The 13,469-nt window shown below is 57.5% G+C and overlaps 1 protein-coding gene across 3 annotated transcripts in view; it reads left to right on the forward strand.

Annotated features, from left to right (window-relative positions):
• DNAJB6 (DnaJ heat shock protein family (Hsp40) member B6) overlaps positions 1-13,469 on the forward strand; it is an 80,292-nt gene that overhangs the window by 61,632 nt on the left and 5,191 nt on the right. For 2 of the 3 annotated variants that reach the window (XM_054495202.2, XM_063668052.1), the window contains exon 9: positions 10,715-11,043. In XM_054495202.2, coding sequence (XP_054351177.1) covers positions 10,715-11,028 — 314 coding nt within the window. In that variant the 3' untranslated portion in view covers positions 11,029-11,043. Of the gene's footprint in view, positions 1-10,714; positions 11,044-13,469 lie in introns of those variants that run through there. The other variant, XM_063668053.1, reaches the window with a different exon arrangement.

Raw genomic sequence — 13,469 nt, forward strand, 5'->3', positions numbered from 1 at the left:
TCAGCAGCTTTTGCAGGGCGGGTCCCTGGGGTCCCCCGCCGTCCCCTGCCCTGTCTGGTGAGGCTCATGCCTAGAAGGGAGGTCTTTCCCCTCCTGATGAGTAGGTGGCAGGAAAGTGGCCCTGCCCCTGCTTGGTGCTAAAGAACAGCCCTGACCGCATGAGGACATTTTGACCAGTGCTGGTCCTCGTAGACCACAGGGGTTGCGTAAGGTTGGGATGGCATTTTCACTGCGTGTGATCCAGGTTTGTATCCTTGCCGTTGACCTACAGCTGCTTGCAGCGCTCAGTGCTGGGATGGCGGCACAGGTTTGCGGCCTAGCAGCAGTTGGCCGGGCCCTGCAGCCTGGGTGTTGAGTGGGCCGTGCCGTCGAGGCCTGAGTGCGGTGACATCACCTAACATACCCCTCTTGCTAAGCTGCGTGTGACTATATATCTATATATCTCTCTATCTATTTATATATATTTTTTGGAGATGGAGTCTCGCTCTGTCGCCCAAGCTGGAGAGCAATGGCACAGTCGTGGCTCACTGCAATGTCCACCTCCTGGGTTCAAGCGATTCTCCTGCCTTAGCCTCTGGAGTAGCTGGGATTACAGGTGCGCGCCACCACCCCTGGCTAATTTTTGTATTTTTAGTAGAGACAGGGTTTCACCATGTTGGCCAGGCTGATCTCAAAATCCTGACCTCAGGTGATCCGCCCGCCTCGGCCTCCCAAAGTGCTGGGATGACAGACGTGAGCCGCCGCACCCGGCCTGTATTTTGTCAGGAGAACATCAGCATGAGTTAAGTTTATGATGCAGGTCTTCAAAGTTTTTGCTTAGTTGGGGAAAGTGCAGTATTTTGTACCACCCAGTAAAGCCTTTGTAAAGCCAAAACATGAAGTAGATATTGATCACTAATAAGGTTTAATACAGTTGGTTTTGCCTTTTTTCGGTTTCTTTGTGAGCTGCAGTAATGGGAAAGCAAGTTCTAGGGAAGTGTGAGCATGAGGTGCTGGGATTCCTGGGTCCCCGCGCCTTCGTGTACGTGCTCGTGTGTAGGGAGGTCTGAGCATGGGAGATGCCCGGGTCCCCGCGCCTGCATGTATGTGCTCCTGTGTAGGGAGGTCTGAGCATGGGGTATACCTGCGTCCCTGTGCCTTTGTGTACGTGCTCATGTGTAGGGAGGTCTGAGCATGGGGATGCCTGTGTCCTTGCGCCTTCGTGTACGTGCTCGTGTATAGGGAGGTCTGAGCATGGGGGATGCCCGGGTCCCCGTGCCTTCGTGTACGTGCTCGTGTGTAGGGAGGTCTGAGCATGGGGGATGCCTGCGTCCCCGCGCCTTCGTGTACGTGCTCGTGTGTGGTGTGCCGTGATGCTTGCTCTGCAGCAGGCCTGCTGGTGGAGAGCTTTCACTGGCACCGAGCTCTTCTCCTCGGTGTGGCCGTTGGCTCCGTCCTGGTCATTCTTCCCTGTTAAGTGTTACTCTAAAGGTGGGTCCTAAACTTGGCAGGAGCTTCTAATGAGAAGGGGCACTTGATCCTCAGGTGAGCTGTGTTTAAGTTCTTGGCGCCGGAATTACCTTTGTCTTGCGGCCTTCACTGCTGGTGGTCTGTGTCTCCTCACCAGGCTCACCGCCAGCCTCTTGCGTGCGCCTGGCGCGTGTCAGCTGTGGGTCTGGGATGAAGCCCGGGTGGAAGTCGAGGGTGTTGATGCGGCACACAGGTCATGAGGCAGGCCAGGAACTGTGGGTGGGTGAGACGTGAGTGGGTCATGGATCTTTCTGGAAGTGAGTTGGTCACTGAACCCTGCAGAGGGGCCTAGGCACCAACTTTAGGTCACAAAGATGTGGAAGGCAGGTGGTGCTGGAGCCCCCACCCTGGCCAGCCCTTGGCTTGTTTCTGTGTGTGGCTGTGACCCCGGACTCTGGATTTCTAGGAAGCTGAAAAGGTTTGATGACCTCTTTCTGTCTTAAAGCGGGAGGTGAGGTAAAACCACTCCTGAGAGGGACTTACCCGCTGTGGTCCCCCCTTTGCTGAAGCCCTGGGTTTTGATGGTGCCGGCAGCTGTCGGCCTCCTCGCCTCTGATTGCTCTGGCCCACCACGAGCCCCTCACCTCCTGCAGGGCTTACTGTGACCTGGGCTGCTCCTCCTGTATCAAAGGATTGCTGGCGTCAGAGCTCTTCAGTCGCGTACGTGATTTATATAATTTATATTTCTTTTTTTTTTTGAGAAGGAGTTTCACTCTGTTGCCCAGCCTGGAGTGCGATGGCGCCATCTTGGCTCGCCGCTACCTCCGCCTCCCGGGTTCAAGCGATTCTCCTGCCTCAGCCCCCCGAGTAGCTGGGATTACAGGCACGCGCCACCACGCTCAGCTAATTTTGTATTTTTAGTAGAGACAGGGTTTCTCCATGTTAGTCAGGCTGGGCTTGAACTCCTGACCTCAGGTGATCTGCCCGCCTCAGCCTCCCAAAGTGCTGGGATTACAGCGTGAGCCACCGTGCTTGACCTACCTAATTTATACTTCTTAAGCAGTGGAAAGAGCACAGAGACCTGTTCATATGGTGGATGTAGCAGTTTTTAAAAGTGAATGTAGATTTGAAGTCACGACATCTGTGTGAGAGTTTTTGGGGACACAGTTCAGCCTGTAACGGGAAGTAAATCAGGTGTAAAAATGTGTCAAGGTGAGTGGAACTAAGGGGAGAGAGCTGTGACGTGAAGCATTACGCAATAAAGAGATTGCTGCCTATTAGACAGAAACAGAGGTGGGAACAGGACCGAGGCGGCGTGAGTGTGCGCTGACCTCTGCAGCAGCGGCCCTCCTGCCGCCGTCTCCACGCGCCCTTCCCGGACCTGTTCAGTTCCGCAGCCGCGGGCCGGCGCCCCGCCTGCAGAGGCTGGCTCTTCCTGGATGTGGGCCCCTCAGAACGGTTGGAAGCCTGGAGCCCACAGGCTGCTTATCTTAGCAGAAGGCCTTGAGGGCTCCTTCCCCCACGGTCGCTGTGACGGAGGGAGCGTGTCCGCTGTCTGTGGCTTCGGTTCTTCAGGCTGCTGTTGTGTTGAGAGTGGCTCTGCCGCACTCCACCTTGATAACTGGGTTTCATCCTCGTCGTATTTTCTTATTTTTTATAGAGATGGGGTCTCCCTATGTTGCCCAGGCTGGTCTCGAACTCCTGGGCCCACGTGATCCTCCCTGCTTGGCCTCCCAGAGTGTGGGGATCCCAGGCGGGGTCCACCCTGGCCTTGTCCTCATTTTAAAGATGAGGGGACAGTGGAAGCACAGGGAAGGTGCCTCTTCTTCCCTGAGCTGCACCCCTTCCAGGGGCACCCATGCTTCCATGGGACTCATGCTGCCCGTGCAGTGGCGGGTGCAGCACAGTCCCACTGCTGAGCGGCTTGGCCTGCAGCGAGGCCCCCCCACCGGCCATGCTCTCCTGCTGGCCGTGGGGTGAAGGGGTTGCCTGTGGTGGCCACGGGGCCATGTGTGCTTTGAGCCTGGCGTCGTCATGCTATGCACGGTGTCCATCTCCATTCAGAGACAAGCACCTCCCAGGCTGGCCAGACCACTCACACCACCTCCACCTCTGTAGGCCTGAGGGAGCTGGGTCCCAGGGGAGGGTTGTGGGAGTGGCAGGAGAAGTAGCGATGTGTCTTGGGGAGTCACCATTTCTTCCATCCCAGGGGCCTACGGTGCATGAGTAGTCCCAATTTAAAACAAGGAATATGGGGCCTGTGGTTTCTTATTTAAAGTAAGCCACTCTTTGGCCCCTGCACTTTTCCAGGGCAGGGTAAACCGGAATGTTGTTAGAATCGGGAGCAGTCATCACCGTGGGCCACGGAGAAAGTCCACGGACCTCCACTTTCTCCATCAGCCTTCTGGTCTGCCTTCGTACTGTGAACCAGGAGTATCTGAGACCGTCTCAGTCAGTGTAGAAAGTTTATTTTGCCGAGGTTGAGGATGCTCCCGTGACACAGCCTCAGGAGGCCCTGACGACAGGTGCCCGAGGTGTTCGGGGCACAGCTTGGTTTTATGCATCTCAGGGAGACATGAGGCGTCCCTACACGCAAGATGTACGTTCCGGAAAGGGGACAGCTGGACGTGGGGTCGGGGGTTTCTGGGTCATAGGTGGATAAGACAAATCATTGCATTCTATGAGTCTCTGATCAGCCTTTCACTGAATACACAATCCACATGTGAGAGGGGGTAGGGGAAGGGCCACGTGTGCCTTAGTCTGGCTCAGTGAGACAACAGGGCAGAGGAAGCAGTCAGATACGCATTTGTCTCGGGGGAGCAGAGGGATGAGTTTGAGTTCTGTCCTTTGTCTGCACCTGTGAAGGTAAGCTGTCCACTGACATTGCCAGGGTGAAATCCCACACAACTGCTCTAGGGTAAAGATCTTGAGCCCCACAGGGAATTCCGTTGTGCACAAATTTTGAGGGAGGTGTGTGGCTTTTTTGTTTTGTTTTGTTTTTGAGACATTGCCTCACTCCTGCTGCCCAAGCTGGAGTCCAGTGGTGCAGTCTCAGCTCGCAGCAACCTCTGCCTCCTGAGCTCACGTAAAGCCGCCTGAGTAGCTGGAACTACAGGCGTGCATCCCTGCGCCCTGCTGTAGCCACCTTCTTTAGGAATAAAATGGGAGGCAGGTGTGCCCGATGCAGTTCCCGGCTTGCTTTCTCCCTTTAGCTGAGGGATTTTGGGGTCCTGAGATTCATTGTCCTTTCACAATACCTTGTTTCCCAAATGAGCAACCAAGGAGAGCGGTTATACTTGCCCTGGGGCTTTAGGGGGAAGCGTGGCCCACCCTGTGTGGACTCGCAGCAGAAGCAGAGGCTGCTCCAGAGACTGCGGTGCCTTCCTGTCCACCCTGACCCAGGAGCGTCAGTGTTGAGTGAGGGGCACTGGCTGTTTCTTGAGGGTGGGAAGGAACACCTTTTCAGCCTACTGTGCAGGGTTTTTTTTTAAGGCAGGATTTCTGTTACCCAGGCAGGAGTGCAGTGGTGCGATCACAGCTCACTGCAGCCTGGAACTCCCAGGCTCAAGCCATCCTCCCAGCTCACCTCCCCGAGTAGCTTAGACTACAGGCATGCACCACTACGCCTGGCTAATTTTTTCTCTTTTTTTTTGTAGAGATGGGGTCTCACTATGTTGCCCAGGCTGGTCTCAAACTCTTGGGCCCAAGTGATCTTTAGCCTCCACTTTAGCCTCCCAAAGTGCTGGGATGACAGGTGTGAGCTGCCACTTCCAGCCCTACTGTGCAGTTTTTTTCTTTTTCTTTTTTTGAGACAAAGTCTTAATCTGTCAGGCTGGAGTGCAGTGGTGCGATCACAGCTCACTGCAGCCTTGAACCCCCTTGGCTCAAGTAATTCTCCCACCTCAGCCTCCAGAGTGACTGGGACTGTGGGCGTGCAACAGCGCACTGGGCTAATTTTTGTGTTTTTTTGTTTTTTTTGTTTTTTGATAGAGATGGGGTCTGTCTTTTTTCTTTTTCTTTTTTTTTTTTTGGTAAGGAGTCTCGCTCTGTTGCCCAGCCTGGAGTGCAGTGGTGCAATCTTGGCTCACTGCAACCTCTGCCTCCCAGGCTCAAGTGATTCTCATGCCTCAGCCTCCCGAGTAACTGGGGACTACAGGCATATGCCACCACACCCGGCTAATTTTTGTATTTTTAGTAGAGATGGGGTCATGTTGCCCAGGCTGGTCTCAAACTCCTGACCTCAAGTGATCCGCCCACCTCGGCCTCTCAAAGTGCTGGGATTATAGGCGTGAGCCACCGCGCCCGGCCCAGATGGGGTCTTTCTGTGTTACCCAAGCTGATCTCAAAGCTAAGCTGTTCTCAAACTCCTGGGCTTAAGTGATCTTCCTGCCTCAGCCTCTCAAAGTGCTGGGATGACTGGTGTGAGCCACTGTGCCAGCCTGTGCAGTGTTTTTAAAAGGATTGGTGTAACAGTAACTTGTGTGAACACATTGATGTGGTCTGGGCCCTTCCCCGCACGAAAGGACTGATGGAATCCTCAGAACTGCAGGCATGTTGAGCGCCAGAAGCAGGGTCCTTGGGTCACTGACAGGCCAGCCTTGGTGGACACGTGCTGCAGAACACTGCCTCCAGGTCCTCCCGCATGTGGGACGCGGCGATGGCAGAGATAAGGTGATGTGGCAGGGAAATCCTGAATCACACAAGGACGTGTTGTGCAATAGCTGCATGAGCTCTAGCAGGATGTTCGAGAGAATGTCCTGGGGGCTCTTTGCCATGGGAGAGGGTGTTGCTGTGGGAAGTGTGCTGAGTTGTGTGTTCCGCGGCCCTCTGCGTGGCGCCTGCTTCCAGGCTGTGCGTGAGGCTGGCTTGTTCCGTCCTGGGATGCTGGCAGGAGTGCGGGTCTGTGCATTCCCAGATCTTGTGAGGAGCATCAGCAGCCCCAGCTCCTTCCTCCTCATGGTGAGTGGGAGGCGAATGGGCCAGGGTGCTGGGTTTCCAAGAACACCTGCCTTGCTCTCTGTGGGGATCCACAGAGTTCACGCAGTGGCCCCGTCAGCCCTGAACACGGAGAGCCACTGCCTGTGAGGCCCTGGGGGCGTGTCTGGAGAGCCTGTCATGGCATGGAGCTCACCGTGCAGTCTCCTGGGACCTTGAGAGACTGCACCAGGCTGCATCCTGCGCCAATTAAACCCGAACCTCAGGGCTGATCCCGTTGTGGCCAGGAGGCAGATCGGATAATGCTGGGCCTGGAAGGGACAGGGAGGCCGAGTCCGAGGCGAGGGCTGTGGGGTGGTGCTTGTTCCGGTTCTCCTGCAGTTGGTCTGTCCGTCCTGCCTGCTGTGACTGCTCTCCAGCCACTTTTCTCTTTTTCATTTTTCTTGCTGGAAAGCTGTAGAAGGCAGTGGGGTGGGAATGCTCCATCCACAGTGTAGGTTAGAACCTTGGAGGTGATGGCTTCGCCTGGCGGTGAGGTGAACAGAGCCTCCAGCAGTGCCGGGTGTGTAGCCGGGGCAGCTGCAGCAGGAGGACACCCAGAGCCTTGGCTCTGAACAGATAGAACCATCGAGACTGAATCGGGCAGTCCTCCTGTTCAGACCAGCTGTGTGTCCCTTTTGTCAGGCAGCTGATGACCCCTGCTGGCACATCTGCCTCCCAGCCGTGAGGCGGCCGCTCCCTGTCCATGCTGGCAGTGCACTGTGCCCACGGGAAGCTTGGTGTGGGGGTTTGGAGCAGCAGCACGCTGCGTGACTCCCCAGGTGATGCCAGGGAGATCTGGATAAGGAGGTCCTCATCTCCACCTTCATCTTCTTTCCTGAAGTCACTTTTCCTGGCACCTCACTAACCATGAGGTTTCACGGGAACCTTGGGGAGTCCCTTGTGTGCTTGGCCTGGGGACACAGGACTGTGTTGGACCGCTGGGGCCAGAAGCGTTTTTCTAGAGACCAGACCTAAGCAGCTGCTGTCCACCTGCCACGTGTGCCAGCCCCAGCCCTCCTCCCAAGTGAGTGGGGGAGGGAGGCTTCTGGGTGTTGCCGGGACCTGGCCGGGGGCGGAGCGGCTGAGCCGTGCAGGAAAGGATGGGGTGCAGGCATCTGCAGGAGCCAGGCTGCCCTGTGGATGTGGCCGTGGAGCCTGCACCTTTCTCCCCCAGTCACTCCAGGGCTGCTCTGAGCCCGCAGCCGGCCAGCTCAGCGGCCCGGGGTTGGAAGGAACGCAGCGTCCATGCCTGCTCGGCAGCCTCAGCCGGGAGGAGACGACGCAGGGAGCTTTGGACGCTGCAGGTGTCTTCAATATTCATTTTCAAAATATCAGTCTTAAGTCTCAGCGGGGCCTTTTTCTAAACAGACGGTAAATACAAAACCTCCCCCAGAGCAGCTCTGAAGGCAGCACGTTTCTCTTTCTCTGAGGTGGGAGGAGGCCGGGCTTTGAGGGCAGGAAGCCCTGGTCGAGGCTGGACCCGAAGCCTGGCCCTCCCCAGGCAATGGCAGCCCCGGCTGACCCACAGCGCTCTGAAGACAGGTCCTCGGACACCCGCCCGGGGGCGCGTTTTCACCTGTGGACGACGGGTGCGGGGGACAGCTGGGAGGTGGGGGGGTCCCAACCGCAGCTGAGCTGGAAGTGCAGAATTTCAACTGGCAGCGAGACTGGGCTTCCCAGAGCCAGGATGAGCCAGGATGTGTGGGGTTACCCTGCCCCCATTTTCCCTCCGCGTGGAGTGAGGCGGGTGAGCGGCTCACGCTTGGCTCTGAAACTCCCCAGGCACCAGGGTGTGTGACTGGGCCAGGCAGGGGGCGGCTCTTCTGGCAGCAGTCACGAGCTCACACTGCATCGCTGTGCCCGGGGACGACTTCACAGCTATGGATATTTAGGATCCAGTTCAGTGTGTCACACACCAGAAACTTTAAATTTTTTTCTCAAATGTTCTACATTAGTTGGCAAAGTATAATTCTTAAAAGTCATGGCGGAGTATTGGGTGCGATCCTCCCGGAGGCAGGAACAGGCTTGGCACTGGCAGGTTCTGGTTGGCCCTTTGCTGCCATGTGCGTGGGTCCCCTCGTATCTCCTCTCTCCCTCCAAGGTGGGACGTGGTACCCTGGGAGCACCTGTGCCGAGTCTCTCCTTGATGTCGAAGGGGCTGGGATGGCCCAGGGTCCACAGGTGTCACCAGGCAGCCTGCAGATGCTTCTCGGCGATGCGGCCTCTTTGAGTTTCAAGGTCAGATCTGGAAGCCACGTTGCCACACAACAGCAAGTTCGCAGCACTGTCTCCATGTGTCCCGCTCTCCTGCCAGGGTCCAGGCAGCTGGGAAACAGCTTGGTTTGCTGAGAAGCCACGTCTCGGTGTCCCTGTCCCAGAGCCCTCCTCGCTCCCAGCCTGCAACTGGGGTCCGGTCAGTGGGCCCTGGCATGTTTCCTCCTGCTGCGGGCGCGCTCAGGAAGTGCTGTGTGTGCATGGCGCCCGCGTGCACGGCGCCCGCGTGCACGGCCTGTGTGCTGGGTGCTGTTTTCCTTCACTCACGTCATAGAATCGCAGACAGCAGCCCTGCCACCTGTTCATTCTGCAGGTGAGCACGTGGAGTTCCCAAGGGGAGAACTGGCCCCGGGCTAGGTGACCCCTCTCAGCTCAGCAGTTCCGTGTGATGCTGAGAGATGTGCGTATGTTCTTCTGGTACAGCCATCTCAGCAGGGGTCCTGGGGTCCCCTGGCAGGACGTGCGGGCCGGGTGTTGACAATGGGGTGTCATAGGTGAAGCCTCACAGCCTGCGTTTACGGTGCTTGGTTAAATGGTCCCCAAAATCACGTTTCTATGTTCCAAGTGTGGGGAAATAGGATTGGAGTAGAAGGTGACATCTGAGGCCTGTGCCTCCTCTTGGGTTTGCTGAATTCCAGAAACGATTGAGCCCTGTGGGCGCCGTGCTGCAGCTTTAGGGTTTTGTGAGGATTGCCTTCCCCTCTGGGGACACACAGGCTCCAGGTTGCGAGTTGCCCGGGTCTTGGTGTTCCTTGGAGATGAATTTCTGCACTTGTGTGGGGGGTCTTCCTTAGGCGAGCATCACCATCGTGGTCTCCAAGGACCAGAGCTTGGCCTGAGGGGACAGCCTGAGAGCAGGCTCCTTCCTGACCTCGGAGCCGGTTCTCTCCGTTGTGGGTGAGCCACATTTGAGTTCCTGGGGGCAGGCCCTTGGCCTGGCACTCAGCACTGAAAGTGGTGTATAGGCCAGTTTAATTGGAGAAGCTCCTGAATGTCCATCGATCTGTCAGTCCGTTGGGTTTCAGGCGCATTTCAATGGCTGAGTGCTCCTTAGTGCTTGCGGGGAAGCTAGGAGGACGGGACCACCCCTGGCGTAAACTCTCTGCTGTGCCACGGGAGGGGTCTGCCTTGCTTTACATCTGTGCAGGGCTCGAGGCCCGAAGTGCTGGGTGCGACACGTTTTAGGCACATTTTAGAGTTTGCAGAGGGACGAGGAATCCCACCACCTGCGGCCTCGCACGCTTGCTCCTGGAGCTCTGACGGAGCTGCCTCCCTCACATCCACGCGGTGACTGCCACTCAAACTTTGAGAATCACAGTGGAGATCATTCTGTGAATATTGTTTTCTTGTTTTTATTCCTCGTATCCATCAGAGTTCAAAACATTTTTTCTATATTTTTTTTAATGCATGGCCTTCCAATGACTTTTTCTGTATTTCAAAAGATTAATAAAAGCACAACTTTTCAGAGCGTTGAGGAGCCGGCCCGTCTTGGGTGTGTGTGTTGTTGCGGGGCCAGAGCTGGAGCTGCGCTGGAGTGGCTGGGATGGCTGCCACAGATTTATTTCAGCACGAGGCGGAGAGGGGATGTCTTCTGTGTATGGACTCTGAGGATGAAATCGCCAACTGGACCCAGAACCTTTTTTCCCCAGGGTGGCCCAGCTGGCTGGTTTTGACAGTGAACTTGTCAGCCCTGGACCGTGATTTCAGTGGGGCACACTCACTCTTGGAAGAGGCGTGTGGACTGTGCCAAAGCTGGTGGGTGGGGCGGGGAGCCGCTTCTTCCAGGAGACAGAGAGGGGTGATTTTCAGATGACTCACTTTTTTCCCACTCTTGGAGGATTAAGTTCTGGCCCCAGTGGTGCCACTGAAGAAAGGAGATGACCTCTTTCTCCTCCCCAGAGATGACGCGTCTGGATTCAGGGAGATCGTGCGGCCAGCTTCCCTCCCTCTGCTCTGGATGGGGGCCGGCCGCCACCGCTCACTCACGGCTGTCTCTCTCCCGCTGTGCCTGCAGGTGTGGCCGACGAGGATGCCCTCGCTGAGGAGTGCATGCGGAGAGGCCAGAACGCCCTGCCAGCCCAGCCTGCCGGCCTCCGTCCGCCGAAGCCGCCCCGGCCTGCCTCGCTGCTGAGACACGCGCCTCACTGTCTCTATGAGGAGGAGGGCGCGCAGGACCGACCTCGGGCACCCGGGCCCTGGGACCCCCTCGCATCCGCAGCAGGTGTGCAAAGGGAGGCAGCCGTGGAGCAGGCGCAGAGTGAGACTTCTCTGGGTGCCAGAGGACAGCGACGACACAAACCGCGCCTGTGCTGCTGTGTTCTGACCTGAGCGGGCGTGGGCGGTCGGGCGGGGCGGGAGGAGGTAGCTTCGCTCTGCTCCTCGCCCGCTCGCAGCGCCCCACGCCACGGGGGCTCCAGGCCCCCCCACCGTTAAAACGGGGTCCGCGTGTCCTGTACACAGTGTGTTGCTCCGCAAAGGATGACAGAGCTGCCACGGCAGTGCGAGGTGCTGCTTTTACCGTAGACGTGCCTTTTCGTAGCTTTCAGCGTAGAGCTTGAGGCCTGTGGCTTAGGCCAGGTGGTCTCGTGCTGGTGGGGTCTGCATCTGCCCCTGCTCCTCCATCAGCTTCACCTTCTCGTGCCTTCTTCTGCGCTGGGTGCAGAACAAAAGACCCCCTCAAGTCAAGCCGCCTTGTGAAGCGTAGTCTGCCCGCCCACCCACCGTGGGGTTCTTGGCTGCCCTGCCCTCCTCCCACCTCTTAGGGAGCCGGATAGTCTCTGAAGTGAGTGCCCCGGAGAAGTTCTGGGTCACCCTGAGGACGTGCTGTGCATGTAGGCTTGGCCCTGACTGCGTCCTGAAGCCCAGGGTCCGTGTAGTGTGAATCGTGCGTCTATTGGAAGTATTTGTGCCGCTTCTGGTTCTTACCGCGCGCAGTGAGGTGACCCTAGCCGCTCATGTCGTGCAGGAAGACATGGATGGCTGATCTCTGGGTTTGGGGGACCGAAGCGGATGTCGTGAGGTTACTTCTGTGAACTTGGGCCAAACAGCACTGTCTAAGCAGGACATGAAAAGAAGCGGGGAGCGTTTCTCCTTTTCCCTTCATGGAACTTTCTATTGAAAAATTAGCCCCTTCCAGTCCTTCTCGGTTGAAGCACAGTTGCCGGTTACGCTTCCGAGGAGGACGGAACGTGCACCCCCACCCGTGAGAGCCTCAGGACGTGCCACCTGTGGGTGGGCACAGCAGGCCCTCCAGCCGGCCGCCCACCTGCCGTGCTGCGCTCGCCTTTGCCGTGTGAGTCTGTGCTGTGTCATTGAGTGACAGACAGACGCAGTTGCAGGCTGCATGCACCCAGAAAGAACTCCGCCTTCACTGAGTGGGGTGGGGGAGGCTCCCCAGGATCCCTGCAGTGAGTGGGGTGGGGGAGGCTCCCCAGGATCCCTGCACTGAGCGGGGTCGGGGAGGCTCCCCAGGATCCCTGCATTGAGCGGGCGTGGGGGAGGCTCCCCAGGATCCCTGCACTGAGCGAGCGTGGGGGAGGCTCCCCAGGGTCCCTGCACTGAGCGGGGTTGGGGAGGCTCCCCACAGTTCCCTGTACTGAGCGGGCGTGGGGGAGGCTCCCCAGGGGCCCTGCACTGAGCGGGGTTGGGGAGGCTCCCCACAGTTCCCTGTACTGAGCGGGCGTGGGGGAGGCTCCCCAGGGTCCCTGCACTGAGCGGGGTTGGGGAGGCTCCCCACAGTTCCCTGTACTGAGCGGGCGTGGGGGAGGCTCCCCAGGATCCCTGCACTGAGCGGGGTCGGGGAGGCTCCCCAGGGTCCCTGCACTGAGCGGGCTTGGAGGAGGCTCCCCAGGGTCTGTTGTGCGCTCCTGGTACTGGAGGGTCTGAGGGCCGTAGGGAGGGCGCACTGTTTGTCGATGGGTCTTTGCAAGGTGCAGGATAGAGCAGGGTCGTAGCTGTAGTGTCCCCAAACCACTGGGTTTAGGAGGCCACCGGCAGCCTGGCCTGCAAGGGGCCTTGTGATTTCGCAGGCCCCGAGAACGTGGTGTGCAGGTGTGGGCCGCCTGGGGGAGCCATGTTTAAAGTGCGGTGAGGCTCCTGGAACAGCACCCACCGCAGGCCCGAGGCCACACCTGCATATCAGAACTGGGCCGGCCTTCTCCTTCCGGGCCGGCAGCGCCTGTGGCTATGGCTGTGGACGGGCAGGCAGGCGCTGTTCTCCCCACGCCTCACGGCTTTGCCAGTTTGTATCCTCGGCTTCCCTGCCATACACCGTTTCTGAGGGGGGAAAACTGGTTGACTGCTGAATCCCAACACAAATCCTTACAGCAAAGAGGCCAGTGATGGCTTTTTTTTCTACCCGGATCTTCTTTGTGGATCTTCCGTCCTGCGGCTTTTCCTCTCATTTGTTTCCCTTTTTTAAATCGCTTCATGAGATCTTGAAGATACCAAAGGAACCATCAAAGATTTAAAGACGTGATTTTTATACGAATATATAATGAACACATGTCAGAGACTTTTACTTAAGTTCTTATTGAGAGATGACAAAGCTGACTCAAAGGATGAGTCAAGAAACCGCTGCAGAGTTGGAGACAGAACTGGAGTGAAATTGCAAAGCAGGATGGTTTTGGTCTCTGCAGAGGCCATTTGCGACTCACTTACCAATCCGGTGTCAGGGCGCTCGCTGGTGGGTGACAAGGAAGAGGTTGAGCAAGCCTCCGCCCCTGCAGGCTTGCTCATTGTATAGGGATCAGAGCACCTGCACCACCAAA

Source organism: Pongo pygmaeus, chromosome 6 (assembly GCF_028885625.2).
Source record: "Pongo pygmaeus isolate AG05252 chromosome 6, NHGRI_mPonPyg2-v2.0_pri, whole genome shotgun sequence".
NCBI classification, from domain to species: domain Eukaryota; kingdom Metazoa; phylum Chordata; class Mammalia; order Primates; family Hominidae; genus Pongo; species Pongo pygmaeus.